At 38.4% G+C, this 17,099-nt stretch overlaps 1 protein-coding gene across 8 annotated transcripts; it reads left to right on the forward strand.

Moving 5' to 3' along the window:
• Positions 1 to 78: 78 nt before the first annotated feature.
• LOC102106350 (granulocyte-macrophage colony-stimulating factor receptor subunit alpha-like) lies at positions 79 to 16,345 on the forward strand. Of its 8 annotated transcripts, none has more exons than XM_014263643.2 (12): positions 79 to 594; positions 5,007 to 5,124; positions 5,297 to 5,433; positions 6,365 to 6,485; positions 7,783 to 7,912; positions 8,004 to 8,179; positions 9,042 to 9,181; positions 10,810 to 10,842; positions 11,688 to 11,817; positions 12,444 to 12,537; positions 13,164 to 13,245; positions 15,960 to 16,345. In XM_014263643.2, exons 1-12 carry the CDS (start codon positions 571 to 573, stop codon positions 16,020 to 16,022), a joined length of 1,248 nt encoding a protein of 415 aa, XP_014119118.1. In that variant the 5' UTR covers positions 79 to 570; the 3' UTR covers positions 16,023 to 16,345. The 8 variants fall into 8 exon arrangements, with proteins under 8 accessions (XP_014119118.1, XP_014119121.1, XP_005516868.1 ...); XM_014263646.2 differs by having other exon boundaries at positions 5,300 to 5,433; XM_005516811.3 differs by having other exon boundaries at positions 5,027 to 5,124.
• Positions 16,346 to 17,099: the final 754 nt, after the last annotated feature.

Consider the following 17,099-nt stretch of genomic DNA (forward strand, 5'->3'; position numbering starts at 1 on the left):
CCTGAAAATATGCCATACAGAACTTTCTTGGCTGTTTTTATATATATATATATATATATATATGTTTATATATACCTGCTAAGGACTGATCTTCCTCACCTGGGCTCATACAGGGGCCATAACCAACATATACAAGCAGTCACTTTAAACATGGACCAGTCACACAACACTGCTGTTATTTCCAGAACATATTATTTATGAAAGTCTGTTTATTTATAGAAGGGGTGTTTCTATGAGCATGTTGATATACTGTGATTCTATTGAGTATTTCTGTATTTTTGGGTAATATGTTTGTATATTGTGACTATTAATGCTTAGTTCATCTGACATAACAGGAAGGAAGAGTTAGTTGCATGATCTCTTCATGTGAAGTTGTTAACATCTGCCAATCAGGAAACACAAGAAAGCTCAAAAAGCAGTAAGGGAAATTATAAACTGAGCAGCTTTCTAACTTGCAGCATTTGTTATTTAAAACAAAGCTAACTGGCAGAGGAAAACACTTAGAGATTTCTGCATGTGAATACAACTACAAGTGTCCTCCTTGTTGCAAACCAAGATCAAACAAGATAAATGAGGAGAGTTTTTCAAGAGAAGGTATGTCTCTCTATGTTGTGTGTTGATTTTTTGTGCCACAGAAGACTTTTTTCAGGACACAAATATTTTCCAGGGATTAAGTTAGGTACAGTCATACATGTACAAAATCCAGATTGGTGTCCTTTGACCTTAAGGCATTTTAGAGAAAATGTTGGGGATTCTTTTGCCTATTTGATTAAAAGTAGAAATGTGTATATACAAATTTTCTAAAGAGTTCTGCATGACCCAAGGAAGACTATGAAATGTCTATGATATCTACTGCACTATTTGACATTTTTTATCTGACATCTATTTTTCAGTAACTGAAAGAAATGTTATTTTCTGTATCCTTTCTATAAATTGCTCTAAGTAGAAATATGGAGATTTCTATTTCTTGGGGGAGAAAAAAGTAAATCACGAAATCATGGGATGGTTGAGGCTGGAAGGCACTTCTGGAAATTGTCCTGTCTCAAGCCTTGATTAGAGCGGGGTCAGCTACAGCAGGTTGCTCAGGGCTTTGTCCAGTCAGTATCTCCAACACTGGAGACTTCAAAGCTTTCCTGGAAAACCTGTTCAAGTAGTTGACTACCTCACAGCAAAAGGTGTTTTCTTGTGTTTAAGTTGAATTTCCATTATTTCAGTTTTTGCCTATTGCTTCTTGTCCAGTCACTTGTCAGCTCTGAGCAGAGCCTGGCTCTTTCTCATTCCCCACAGCTGGGTATTTGTACACATGGATAACATCCCGCTGAGCCTTCATCTCTCCGGGATGAACAATCCCAGATTTCTCAGCTTCCTGAGAAGATATGTCAGAGCCCTTAATCATCTTTGCTGGACTCCCTCCAGTAGCTCCATATCTTTCTTCTGGGGATACCAGAACAAGGCCAGGCACTCCAGGAACACCTCCTGCTGGCAGCACTCTGCCTCATGCAGCCCAGGGTGCCTTTGATCTTCCGTTCTGCAAGGGCGCATTGTTGGCCCGTGGTCAGCCTGTGCTGTCTCTGCAAAACTGCTTTCCAGGTGGATCTCAGCCTCTGCTAGTGCCAGGGTTGCTCCTCCCGGAGCACAGGACTCAGCACCTTTCTTTGCTGTATTCCAAAAGATTCTTGTCATCCCATTTCTCCAGCTCCTCCCGGTCTCTGAAGCAAAACAGTCACTATCACCCACTAGTCCCAGTTTTGTATCATCTACAGGAATCAGAATACTGACCTGAAAACTGAAACAGTTGTATTTAGGCAGAAGTCGGATAGTAATATTTCATTGCTTGGTATGCATTGTAAGGTTTCTATTCTTATTTCAGTGCTTCCAGGAAGGCTTAGCCAGTGTATGCTATTCTCCTTATCTTGACAATGTATCAGTTTATCCTCGCATTACCCTGTGGGTAAAATACAAAGTTTCGTTTCTGGAAGTGTATCATGGGCAGAAGTAATTTTCCTAGAGACACTGAAGCAAATAAGTCTGGTCTCAGGTGACATTTTCTGGTACCATTCTGCACTCACAGCCTAAGAGCAAAAACAATAGACTAAGAGGGTAAGAATTGATAGTGCTTAAGTCAGTATTTAGTGGATGCTTTCTGTAGAAACCACTACAGACTACCTGACTGTATTTTACTTCTGACACATTGACAAGGTGGATAGATTTGGTTTATAACAAATTGCCCTGGAGAGAGCTAGGGAGTGAGCTGATAATTGAGGAGTCGGGAAACCAGGTGCTTGAGGAGCCCCTGGGGCCCTCCCCTGTGTAGCAGGACAGACACACACTTCTGAGGCTGGCCAGGGGAGAAAGAGGAAAGAGACAAGGCAGAAAAAATCATCTAGTTTGGGCATTTTCATCCTAATAAATTCTATTTTGATGAAATATGAGGAAATACTGCTTAAAACAGAATATGTGTGGTTCTTCTGGTCTGATCCTCCAAATAACACTCACAATCATTCTGACATGAGTGTTCTTTCTGGCACATTCAACACTGAGTTGACTTCAGACCAGAGAGAGCTTTACCACATCTGTCTGAAGAAGACCAGTCTGAAAGAGGGTGGAGGCCCTGGAGGCAGAAAACTCCTAAAAATATGATACTGGAGACACTTGTTTGGCCACCACACAGAAGCTCTGGATTGCTCAACTAAATGGCTGAGGGTTCACCACAGCTCCTATATCGCTCATCCTGCCTGAGAGGCAGAAAAAGCCCTGAGGATCTGGCTATGTGTTGGGACATTCAGCTGGAATGGTCATTTCTTAAGAGGAAAGTGAATGCTTACAGGCCCTGCTATTCCCACTGCATGTCCAATGAAATGTCCAGAGGATGGAGACAATGATGCCAGCAAACATTTCTCTAAGCAGACAGGATGATTCCTATGGCAGTGTCCCAGATGAGCACTTCCATGAGAAGGCATGAAGGGTACTTACAATATGGGGCTGCAGTCATGTGTAGGAGGGAGATTTTGAAAGCATAGGAGTAATCAGAACAGAGAAAGGGAGATCTCAAGAAAAATGAAACAAAGAAAATAAAGGAAAGGTGAGCAGACAGTTACCAAAGAGTAGGAAAACAAATGCCTAGAAAAGGAACATAAGATGAGGAAAGGAAGGGGAAAATGTTGAGTGACTGAACAAAATGGAGTAAAATATGATTAAGAAGGACAACGGGTCTCAAGGTTCTCATGTGCATTTCTGGGGAAATCCTTGAGAGCATGTGAAAGTGTAAATAACTATTCACACCAATATCTCACAGATCATTTCATGGACAGTCCTCCATACTGTTTGTACTCGAGATTCTTCAGTATCACTTCCCAGCAGCTTTGGCCACATCCTTACTGTAGTATGATGACTTACAAATATGGATGCTGCAAGAGATAAGCAGGTTACAGTGAAGAGTCTGTCTGTGTTGCAACCCCTGCGTTGTGTCCTGGCCCAGCTTGAATCCCAAGGACCATGATGGATATGTCACATCAAGCCAATTTCCAGGAAATGTGACATGTCTTCTGAAAATATTCAAGACTACAGAATTACTTCCTTGGAACATCAGGGAGGGTTTTTGCTTTCACCACAAGTGGAGTCAGTTTGAAATCAGCATTCTGAAATGACCATAAAAATTAATACAGAAAGGTTGACTAGTAACAAAATATTACCATGTTTCTCTTTTTCCTGAGTTTGTAAGAATTTAATTCAGTTTTAGAATTATCCTTAGTACTACCTGCAATCAAGAAAATTGCTATTACGAAGTTGCACTGCACTAATTCTAAAACAAACAAAAATTTAACCAGAGTTGCTTCTTCATGTAGAAAAAAATATAGATGGGAATCGAGAAATATTTTCTGAAGAGTTTTAACCTCCTTGGAGAGAAGGAAAATGTAGATAAGATGAGAAATGTTTGACAAGAGCTGATGCCATTGTTTGACTAGCTTTGCTCAGTCCTCCATAGCATATGAATGAATGTGGAGTCAACCTTTGCATGTACTCACACTTCCTTAGTAATTTAAATTGCCTACAGTGATCTGGAATATCTGATGCCTTGGTTTCTGACACTGAAGCAAGCAAAAATTTGAAGCAAACTATTCTGTATGGATGCAAACCTCTAAGAACTGTGGGAGTTATGTAGTTTGAAAAGTGGAGATGAGTTTGTGATAGCAAACAGGAAAAAATACTGTGATGTCCTGAACTTGGCTGGCCACCAAGCTGCCCACCAGCTGCTCTCTCACTCCCCCTCTTCCTTACTCTCTACTTCCCCCCAGCAGATACTATCCAGCCACTCCCTGTGACAGGGGGCCAAAGGACACATAGCAGTTGCTTTGGAAGTCAAATATCTGGACAAGAAATGCCTCATCCCTCCCCAATCCTTCTTTCTCCCAGGTTTTATTGCTGAACGTGACGCCATATAATATGGGATATCCCTATCAGCTGGGGTGAGCTGTCCTGGCCATGTTCCCTCCCAGCCTCTGGCTCACCCCTGTCCCACTGGCCTCTGCAGAGTCGGTGGGTTGGGGTTGGAGAGACAACCCTGATGCTGTGCCAGAACCTCTCAGCAACAGCCAAAACACTGGTGTGTTAGCAACACCATTCTAGCAACCAATTCAGAGTACAGCATTGCGATGGTCACAGGACAATTGTTTTCATGCAAGAAAACCTGACTTTCTGATGCTACAGTTAGGATAAATATGTGGGAAAAAGTAACTTTAAGTCATGATCTCTGCACTGCATACAGTGCGTGTACTTATCATCATGGGAGTCTGTGACCTCTTTATCTCAAACTACTTAGTTATAGGCAGTATCATGGCTATTCTGTTCTTTCAAAGAGGTGCCTGCCAGACATCCTGAAGCACACCCTCTGCCTGACTTTTCTAAAGAATATTTTAAAATATTTAAGTTTTGCAAACCAAAATACACTTCAACATGATTTTCTTTTCTCTTTTATTTTTCTTATTGTTTCCTTTTTCTTTCTGAAGGTTTCATTATCTCTTTTCAGAGAAGGAAATATGTTTGATACTCTTGGATTCACTTGTATGATTTGGTGGTATATGATGCTATTTCATCCCCTGCATGCTGATATCCAATGTATGGAGTGTAAGTATGTTTTTGCAGATATAATCTGAGAGAAGAGGTTTAACTCTTCATTTATCAGAGATACTTGTAATGAAACTGGCAATTGCTATCTTAAGCCTGACAGATACTATCCTCTACTATTCAACAAAAGCAATAGCATATCCTTAATGAACTTATGCTGCAACACTTTCAGCAGACACACAGGAATCACTGATTACAAATGTGAATATGGACTGGAGAAAAATGGAACTGTCCTGGGAGAGCAGCAGGAATTTCTCTGAGTACACATGTACCATCATGGACAGGGATGTGGAATACACAGACACAGAGGTAAACTTGTTATTCATTGGGATAAATAATTGTACCTTTTATCAATTTCACTTACTTTGGAAAAAATGAATGTTGTAGATAACATCTGACATGTGGCTATTTGCAGTCTACAGCTTGATCTCTTAGGGGCTGTGGAAAGCCATCAGCAATGCCAGGGTGCATTTGCTGTGAGATGAGCACCCAATGCATACTAAAGAATTGAAATTCTGACACCAAAGTAGAAAAAAAATGATAGCCTGAACTGCAGCTATGTTGAATCATGAGTAGTAATGTAGCTGCTGAAAAAAGGGGCTGTGAGATTGAGATTCCTAGAGACTTTAAAGAGACAGAGCAAGAGACCCTCCCACAAAAAAAAATCCGAGAAACACTGACAGGGATTATGGTTATTTTAAATTTTTCACTTGTTTCCCAGTAAATTAGATCATGCCTATAGCACAGGTTATGTTATAAACCCACATTATCCAAAGAGAAAAATAGGAATCTCAACAGAGATAGAGATGGCTTATTTAGTCTAGCAAAGGAGGTGCCTTAATCTTTATTGAAGATTATACATGCAACACCATAGACATTTTTAACCCCTGGGCAGGTCAGATGAGGTCTTTTATTTTGCTTAATCCTTTGATTAAATTCTATTTTGGCTCCACTATGTGTTTGCCATCCTCTGTTATGCCACTGGGCTACTATTAGTCTCCTGAAATAGCTGCACACTGGTGTAGTATCCAGTTCCTGAGCAAAGCTTTTGTGTAGCTACATTTTTGATCCCTCAGTTACATTTTATATCACCCTTGAATGCTAAAGGAGACAGATAGCTCTTGAGCCAAAAACATACATAAACATGGAATTACATTCCTGAGCTGCACTTCCATAGCCAGCCTCATCTAACAGAAGGGGAAAAGCAGATAAATAAAATATCAACATGTTCTCCTTTCAGGTGGATAGTCCACTGTGCAGCTTTCCAGTGGAAATACACATGCCTCTGCACAAAGGGGTATTCTTTATCATTGAAGTGCCAAACACAAACATCTCAAAACATTGCACCTTTCTCCCTGGAGGTAATGTATATGGTCTGGCTAAGGCTTTATCCATTTGCAATATTTTAAAAGTAAACATTGCCTTAGAAAGCAGTTACTTGGACAGTAAGCAACTGCTATATTTTCTTAAAACCTTTTTTTTGTTTTTTCAGAGCTGTTAAAATTATTTGCTCTGTAATAAATATCTCCATCACTCTGCAAGAGATGTATTACTAGAAATGTGTCCATAATTGCATTATTCTCTTTTGTACTAAGGCTCCAAAATGCCAATAAATTACAGTGGTTTAAGGGTGGCTTCAAATAACTCTTCTGGCTGTTACAGATTAAGATGTTAATACTCATTTATGGAATGCTTTTCTGCTGGGCTAATGGTGTGTTTTTTGTGACCCATTTTTCCCTTCCTTCTCAGCTCAGAGATCTCCATTAAAACTCCTCAGCCCCCAGTGCTGCAGCTGCAGTATGTAATTGGGGTATTTCAGACATGACAGAGGTGATGGATTAGCAGTTTTCTCATGTCTGAGAAAATGCTCATTGCTCTTCTCTTCCTGTAGAAATGACAGTGGAAACACCCATGGTGACCCTTAAAATACAAACCAGGACACACAAAACTTCAGTGTTCCTCCCCAGCTGGCCCTCCCTTCCAAGTGTGCAGCTGCCCCAGAGGATTCCCTTGTTCTTCCATAAGGCTGCCCTCTTTATTGGGCACTGGAGAGGGCTGGAGTCAGTAGCAGAGGAAGCCTCCACACTTTCACCGAATTCTGTACATAGCACAGAAAGAAGCAGAAAACTGGTTGAAGGAGAAGAGACGAAGAGGCTGAGGATGCCTGCACAGCCCAGCCATGAGGGACCTTCAGAAGAAACAAGGTTCCCATTTCAATGTGCCCCAGAAAAGCAAAAGAGCAAGTCACCCACAGGAAGGTGGAAAAATCTGAGGAGGAGCCTGCTTGATTGGAAAGCAGGAAAAAGTCCAACCTTACTTTTAAAAGTCTCAGGATTTTTAATCCTCTGTGTAAACACATCAGGAGTGTATTCCTGTGCATTAATTGCAAAAGAAGAAATACTTTTCCCTGTAGCAGCATGGATGGTATTAAAAAGCAATGTGATTCCTTTATATGTAGAAAGCTTCACTTACTGACAAGTTTCACAGTCCAGAGGCAGTTAAAGTGGAGTGAGAGTAGAGTTTTCTCTCAGTTGTCATTCCTAACCCAAGCAATAACTAGCTGGGCTTGCAGGTATCTAACATATCTGTGTGCCATGATCCTCCAGCTTGGAGGAGTCACATGAGTTTTCCTCATCATGGATATTCCTGTGTTTGCAGGCATGAATGGGTCAGCCATTGAAAACTTCTCCTGTGTGATTTATAACATTTTCCTCATGAACTGCACTTGGCAGGCAGGAAGGGAAGCTCCAGCAGACACACAGTATTTTCTCTACTGGCAGAAGTCAAGGTAAGGAGGTCTCTTTGGTCCGGGGAGTTCTGAATTCTCATTCCACACATCACAGTGCCCATGTTTAACTAGAATACTTTGCTGTGTGCAGAGATGAAGAGGAGATGGAGTGTGAGCTTTACATTAAAGATGAAAACTGCAGAAATGTGGGATGTATCTTCCAAAACGTGAGCATAGGGACTGAAAAAGCTTATTTCCTGGTGAATGGGTCTAGCAAAGACTCCCTGATTCAGTTCTATGATGAGTACATTGACCTGTATAAAATTGGTAAGTAACTGAACATTTTATTTTATTACTGTTTTATAAAATAAGGAAGTGGGGATTTTTTTCTGGAAAGCAGATTAAAACAAAGTCTGTAGCTGTTGCAGTATCCTGCACTGCAAGGCAGACTTTGCTTCCAACAGCTGACAGAATATAGCTTCAAAATTTGACTAAAACAAGCAAAGGCAGAGGCAGCCTGAAAAAAACTGCTGAGAGAAGAGGTGTAGACCTAGGCATGGACTCCAAGTAATGAAACACAATGGTTAGATTTTCAAGGCCATCTTTCTTAAAAGCTTATTTTATCATCCCTTAATGTCACACCTCTTTGAACCACAAAAGCTACATGTCCTAAAACCAGAGTCAGGGTTCAGCTTCCAAATTAGGACTGCATTAGTTAATTATGTGGGTATCTCTGTGAGTTAGGTGTTTAAGTCCCAAGAGAAATCAGGTCACACTGACTAAACAATATCACACAGGCACTCCACTTCAGATGCCTTGAATGCATTATGAATGATATCCCACATACAAAATCTTCCTTTTTCCTATGGAAACTCGCATTGTCAATGTGCAGTTGGAAAACATACGTAGAAGAAAATGGCACTCTGCTGAATGCACTACTGAATTGCACAAACTCTTGCATACCTTTTCTTTACACAAACTTCATTTACTTCAGATGTTCAAAAACTGCAGTGACATTCTCAAGTTTTGGTGAAGTGTTTTACTGCTGTTTACCAGATAACTTCAGCTAGCACCAGCAGCATGCAGCTGTGTATCAGCTGCCTCACTTTCACGTGCATTTTGCTGTGAAGGCATGAGTTGCAGCTGTTTACTGACCATGCCTATATTAATTATTCCATTTTTTCCCCAGAAATACTCACTGCTCCATTAAATGTCACTGCCCATTGTACCAAAGATTCAGCAGGTTGTATAATTACATGGCATCCACCCCTTACAAGTCATGTGGAGGAAGCAAAGTGTTTTCAGTATGAAATCAGCATACAAAATAAGGTAAAAACAATTTCCTGGTTTGTCTTTGGTACTGAACCTATGCTCATGAATATCTATAATGGGTAAATTTCTGACTTCTTTATTTGTCAGTTTTTCTCTAATAAGCTGTGGTGTCCTCCTGCTCCAGTTTTGCTGATCTCATATCCCACCTCTCATGAACTTCTGCAGCTCAGAATCTTACCATAGTAGCAATTGCTTAGCCACAAGACCATTACAGGAAAGATCAGCTAAGGGTTAAACATAACTACACAACTGTAATAAAGCAAGACATCATTAAATCTCATTTGTTTATTTAAAAAAAAGACCAATGGCTTGCAGGCTGTTTGGATTATCTGGATTTTTTATCTTTCACATATTAATAGTATCTATCTTGGTACCTATTGGTTCAAGGAGCAATTGCAGTATATGCAGCTTTCCAGCTGGTTGGTATAATTTGACAGTAAGATCTTGTGTGAAGTACTTACAAAGTTTTACAGAAAGATATAAATCACAACATAGCAGTATTGTCGAAAGGTTTATTTGAAAGAAATACATGTTAACTCTTGTTTCCTCTGCCACAGTCAGAATGTGTGGGGTTCAGTGTAGATTTCTACATTTGTGTGGGAAATTCAATTCCTAGAGTGAAACACCTTAATGTAGGTGTCTGCACAGGAGCAGGATTATCTCCTAAGGGTCAGTGTACATTAGGGCTCCCTGCTGTGGAGCAGTAGGTGTCTCACAGCCCTTGAGGTGCTGAAGGTACCAGAAGTACTGACATGGAGATGGCAGCTAGAAATCACACCTTCCTGGAGGGCCAACAGAGGTAAGACAGCTAAAGCAGCAGTACACATCTGAAGTTTAAGCAACTTGTTTGCACCCTGTTTTATATACAGTCTATAAGTGTATATAAGCACTATAGTCTGCTTTATAATCCAAGACGCACTGTGGGTGTGTTTTCTGTAATGAGACATTCCTTCTGTTATGCCTTTCTGACTTTTCCATAATGCTGGCTATTCTGATATTACATGTGATAGATGTTTCCAGGACCTCAGCTTTTCAGTGCTTTCTGAAATCATCACTAAAACTCACTGCTGTTGAATTTGTTCACTCATTTTTGAACTTATACTTTCCTTCAGAATTTTCAGGTTCTTTGATTCAGGTTTTTGATTTGATTCCAGTTAATTAAATTTTGACAGCATAGATGTGTAAGTAGCTCTTCAGAGAAAGCCCCTGAGCATGAATCAATCTAACAGAGACTTTGACTGGAAGGAGGGTAAATTTGCTATTCACATCAATTTTCTGCCCCAGCTTAGCAAACTATTGTGAAATCACAGCTTCCAGATCTGCCGTGTTTGCAGAATGATGTGATTGCTTGCGTAATTTGGATATGGATGAGAACGCATAGTGCCTATAAAAGTACCCCTAGTGGTAAATACAACTTCTCACATCTACTGATAAATAAAATGGAAATGTAGAAAGACAAAACTCTGCATAAAATGCTGTTATTCTGGGACATTACTGGAGAATAATATCTGACTGACTTTTCAGTTTAAAATAACTTATGATCTTCAAAAGCAAGAAAATGAGAAAAAAATAGAGAAATATTTGATTGATAAGAAAATAATAAAAATTAAGTCTTTGTTTTGCAGGATGAACCCAAAGAAGAGAAAAAGCTTCATCGTGTAAGTATTCTTGTCACATACAAATTTGTGGGTTTGCCTACTTAAACACATAAATACCATTACAGAAAATACACTTACTTCTAGAACTACAGGTTTTGTATCAATGTAGCAATGAGATTTCAGGAAAATATGTTCCTGTGATATCTTTAAGTGTAAATTTAATACATCCCCTTTGGATGGGGCAGGCAAAATTTTCCACTCATTTCACAAAACTTCATACATTCCATCTATTGCACAAATAGATTTTGTTTCTGACAGGTGTGACATTTTGCTTACTGAAAATATGAAACACTCTTTCACATTGTTAGCTCAGGACAGCTAGGCAAAGGGAGTACAAGAATCCTAGGGAATATAATAAATACTGTCAGTCTTCCCTCAACAAATGAGTGGTCTTCTAAGCCTTGGAAGGGCTTGACAGATTCCAGGATTTGTATAAAGTATCATGAGGCCAAATATTGTATTGTCTCAAGTACATGTAATCTTTTCAGCAATGACAGACACCATCCATGTCTGTTTAATTCCCATCAGGGTTGCAAGGGGAGTTTACAGGGTACTTCAAATTCTGCTTTGTATCTTTCAGATTTCTTTAGGGTCCACAAACAAGGACACAAAACAAAAAAGTGTCTATAAAGCATAATAAAAGAAATTAAAGACAAAATGAAGTTCAAAAAAATTTTAACCTTCAAAGACCAGAGAGTTTTGCTGGCAAGATTGAACATGCCTAAAAAAAATCACACAAATTATTTTTTTATAGAAACTGTATCAGGAAATTTACCCAAAAACTTTGTTAACAACTGCCTATGAGGTGAAATGTGAAATGTAGAGTCTGATCACTTTCCTTTTAGGTAAGGAATGACAGATATGAATTCCAAAATTACAATGAGAAAAAAAGATACACTCTGAAAATCAGAGCACGTGGAAAACACTGTCTTGTAAGCTCAAATTGGGGGGAATGGAGTGAACCCATTGAGTTTGGTAAGACTGTGAATTTATTTTTTTTTTTCAGTATTATTTTGTTTACTTCCCTTTCTTCCTCACAGTCACAGAAATGAATAAAATCTTAATTTTTACCCAATTACATGGAAGGAGCTGGGTGGGTTTTATTATCGTGGAGGAGTAGCTCCAATACTCTGGCAGCAGAGCCTTTGATTAGCTGGGATTGTGAAGGCAGCAGTTACTTAGATGCAAGGGCTACAGAAACAGACTGAGACAGACCCACTCTTGTCTTTGGTCTGCTGTGATGAGGCTGCCTCTCAGTTCTCTTAAGTTTTAACCACACACATCATACCCTTCTGCATCTTTCTTTTCACCCTTTCCATTAATTTTGTTCTATTAATTGTTCTGTAATTCTGTTTATTCTTCTCTTTTTCCAGAATTTTTTAAAAATTCTATAAATTTTAACTCTCTAAATTTTAAATATTTGAAAAGGCTTAAAATGTATCAAGTCCATCTGCATTTTTTGACAAAATTCTCTAAGGAAGTCAAGTTGAAGTCCTTTATGGCATTCAAAAAATGTAGTGAAATTCACATTCATTACATCATACAGTCACAAAGGCAGCTTTTCAACTTGCTAAAATATTTCTCTCTCTTGGCTGTTTCAGGTCAAGGGAAAGATTACTTTATTTTTGTGATTTTATTTCTGATTGCACTGGGAACAATCTCAATTACACTTCTTCTGTATTGTCTTTTCAAAAGGTAAACCAACATTTTTTCTGTAGACACTACTGACAGAGTATTATCTATATGAATCTCATTCCTCCAACCTCCTACTTTCCTATATGCAAATTTAAATAATCTGACCATCAGTGTCATGAACTATTACCACCAGGATTGCTGTGGATGGCCCTTTGACATGCAAAATTCCTAAATGGGAAAGGATGTTGAAGTTATTAAGTGATTGATTCTACCAGATCCTACAAAAGCTTTTTTTGTTCTTACTTTTAAGCATTTAACATCCAGGTTGCTTTGAAGCCATTGGCTGTATATAGTACCCAACAAGATGGAATCCAAATCAGCACATTTTCATGAAACTTCTCACTCAATGGTGAAAGTTATGTCATGTCATTTATTCAAAGTAATTTCTTAATAACATATTTACTGTGATTATAATCACAAAAGAAAATTTAATAACCCAAATGCTAAGTGTAACATTTTCTCACCAGTTACCCCACAGAAAATATTTTATTTCTCAATTTATTCATAAAGCAATAGATATTCAATCTTGAAAGTAAAAAATGTCCTTAAATTACAACACAAAATGTTTGTGTAAGTTATATTAGCTGTATTTTCAATTTATCCACAATCCCATTTTCTACCCAAAGGTACTGCAGTTTCAAGAACATATTTCCTCCCATACCACAACCAAGAGACAAATTCAATGCATTAACTGATGATGTTATCCAGGTATGATTTCTTCTCAATTCAGTTAAATTTGTTAACTACAAACCACACCAGGCCAAAGACTAGAACTGACTTATAAAAATGTTAACCTTTGGTCCAAAACTAATTTCTGTCACACAAACTATGCTGCTTTGAAACATGAAATGCTCTATGCCAACACTAAAACAAAAGATCATCCTGGAGGCATTTGCAGATGTACTTTAAGACCAGACTTTTCACTTTTACTGAGACATGTAATTTCTGTGTGTACCAGCTTTGCAAGGTTGCTGCTCATACTTCAAAAATAACCTAAGTGAGGATGCATTTTCCATTAGCGTTTTCAAACATCAATGGTCAAAATATAATGTGAATATATATTTCATAAGCCTGACCTATACCCATGTAAAAATCCCATCACACTTAGTGCAAATCACTAAGGGCTGCAAAGACTTAAACTAACCTTCCTCCTGCTTCAACACAGGATTTGCAATTTCAGTGTCTTGTGCAAATTGTATTTGACCAATATACTGTAGCATCCCTGCACAGCCTATTCTGCATGTTTATTTAGCCTTACTTTTAAAAAGCCTTTTTAATAGCTTGGTTTAATGCACTTAGAATCCATTACTTTTTACCCTTACTTCTTTCCTCTTCACAGTATCTTACCTGCACACTGTCAACAGCAAGTAACTCCTCTTTCTGCAGACATCACAACAAACAGGCTTCAAACCATTCCTGCTTCTCAAATCCATCCATTTGAGCAGTGGTTTGTATGGTGATTGCACAGTGAGGGAACACTTTCTCTCAGCTGGTTAAAGCAAAGACATAATAGAAGTCAGTAAATCAGGCTAGTCATTAGTTGCCTAAAATTCAGTGGGCAACACCATGCACTCTAATGAGGATTCCAGAAGTGGAATTTTCATTCAATCATTTACAAAGAATCCCCAAATCTCTGACTACTAAAACTCTAGTTTTGGTAACTATATACCAGCTTGTCATCTTGATTAATTTGTCTTTGGTCCTACCACCTTTGGCTTTCATAGAAAGCAGGTAGGAATGTGACTTAGATAGGTTTCCTCATTCATTCCTTAAGTCATGAATTCCTGGTATCTCACTTCCTATCAGGCTGCCAGAGCTAAGGCTACAGAGCAGCAGCAGTCCACAGTCCATCATATTAAATAATAATAGCTAGGAAAGTAACAAGCAGTTTTTGGAAAATTGCATACTGATTGCTTGCTTTTCCTAAGTGTGAGTTTTTGAGTGCCTTCCAAATTCCTGTGCATATACTACCAAACACACTCAAATCACTCCACTGCAATCCACAGGCCTTTGTGGATGAGGTCTGTAAACTGCGGCACTTCCATGCAGGGAGCAATGTAGCAGCAGCAGTTGCCAGAGTTAAGTGAAGCCCTCATGTTAACTCACACTTCCCAACTGCTGCTGTGAAGATAATTCATATGATTATGACATGTTTAAACAGTTTGATCTACTCTTAAAACCAAATTTTATTTTACCTCTTCTCTCCAAACTCAGTAGCTTTAACACTGATTGAATGCTTGGAATTCTTCCAAGTTATTAAAATAATAATAAAGTACAAAAAAGCACATTTTCGAAAGCTCTCCTCCACTGAATACCAAACACTCTCCCTGACATTTAGTGTTAACGGATTTTTGAGCTATTTTGAAACCTCAAATATCCTTTGCTAATCACGTCTTTTAAAAGCTTGCATTTCCTCAATTTGCCTCTAATTACACAATGGCCTTTCACATTTTCTCATTCTTTTCTCCTTACACAATATTTTTCCTTATATTGCTGAAAAAGCTCGTGATTCAAAAAAACTAACTTGCTGCACTGCATCCTTAAAACACTCATGTTGAAGAACTGCCAATTTTATTTGCTTTATGATCCCACCAACCAAATCATTCAGTACATCAGACAACTTGCACTCCTCTAATCCATTTTATTTTACTCATCTTACTACAGACAATTGACTTTCTAGTTAGGCATTCTCTCCCCATATGCTTTCCTCACCATTACTGAGTTTCATCACCTCTTGCCTGGAGTTAAATATACCCCAAGAACTTGCAGGACACACTCGTTGTGCATTTTCCTTGGAGAACAGTAAAGTAGCCCAAAACAGCATGACCACAAAGCCCTGCAGTGCTTTACCCATTTTTCAGCTTTCCTAGGAAAAAAGCCCACAGGACACCCTGGTTTGATGCTCTGAAATATACCCTCAGTATGACAGCAAGCTCGCTTTTTTAACCTTTTTCCCCTACCTGTACTATTGTATTTGGGGTTTTTTTTCTTGAATTATTTATCTTCCCTCAAAACTTTAAACTCCAAGTGCTCTCTGAGTACGACGATCTTACCTAGCAGCATGCTCTCTCCTGGAACTCCAGGTTAGCCAATGTTAAAATGTGCAATACCAACCAAAATATTTTATCTACACGTCTAGACAATATGGAAAATTCAGGCAATACTGACTGAATTAATTCCTTCTATTGTCTCAGCTAAGGGTGTCCAGTGTCTAAATCAGCTTCTGCTCTTTCTCCTGCTGACAGCTAGTACTGATCAGACCCACTGAAGCATTCTTTAACTATCCTTAAAACTGTTTTCTCCTGCCTTGCAATCATTTATTAAGTACTGAAAGACCAAGCCTTTGATACTGCTGAAACTAATGTTCAGAATGATACCAACTTGTAGCTTACTGCATGGTACCAAATTTTCTTTCTCTTTAGACAGAATACGTAAATTTACCAACAAAAAGTCATACTGAGGAAATAACTACAATGGAAGGATGATCCAGCTTTCCAAAAACACACCTGACTCCCCAACATGAAAGAAAATTATGGATCCTGCTGACAAGTACTTCAAACCAACCTATAAAATATAATCACCTGTAAAACTGTTTGTCCCCTCAAATCCACTTAAAATGGATTTATTTTAAAAAAAAGGATAAAAATCAGTGAAATTTGTTCTTTTCCCTTTGTTCAAACCTGCAACGCCTGGCAACAAAGCTTTTCTGCAAGGACCTGCTTTGAAGAAGTGCTTAAACCTCGCTAAGAGGTTCTTCACAGTGTGAAACAAACCCTCTTATCCAGAATAAAGCTGTTACCTCTGGTCATCATTGCTATGAAGCTTCTTTCCTCTCGTTAATAGTGATTTCCTGTAGGCTCGCAGGCTTGCTGCATAATGCCACAGCAATTTTACCGTAATTTTTATATGCCTAGTTATTTTCTAGAGCACAAACCAGCTTCTTAGTATTTAAATTTTCTCTTTGCTCTTCCAACCAGTACACCAAACTATCCCAATAAATGCAACTAATCTTATGCAAGACAAAAGGGAAAAATAAAATCATACTTGTTAATTGCTAACTATTAATACTGGTCTGTCAGTCAGCCATTTCATGAGCTCAGTACTGCCACTGTAAATAGACCTCTGCAACACTGTGATCCTGTACAGTTTTAGTGTGTACTTAATTCACACAAATAGCATCTAAAGTCTTCAAAACAATATAACAGTTGTGAGAAATTATATAAAATCTAGCATTTAATAGCTAGATTTTAAATGTACAATTTCCTCAAAAATGACTTTTTAGTTTCTCTCTTTCTCCCTTCAAAGGGTGCAAATGTTTTTTCCAATGCCTTTAAAAATAATATAGGCTTTAGATGCCAGTATTTTCTTTTAAATATGCTGGATATTTTCCTGTTCATAATTTTCAAAATTAATGAATTTCAGAGTGTTTCAATAAGACAGAGAACAAATGCATTTTTTTTTAAAAGTCTTATTTATTGTTTGCCTCTTACATCCCTAAACTGCATTACACATTGGAAATTGCTGCTGCATGACTAGGGGAAGCCATATATTAAAAAAAAAAA

The sequence above is a fragment of the Pseudopodoces humilis genome, chromosome 2 (genome assembly GCF_049639895.1).
Source record: "Pseudopodoces humilis isolate 2021_Gansu_Grassland_sample_001 chromosome 2, ASM4963989v1, whole genome shotgun sequence".
In the NCBI taxonomy this organism is placed as follows: Eukaryota; Metazoa; Chordata; class Aves; order Passeriformes; family Paridae; genus Pseudopodoces; species Pseudopodoces humilis.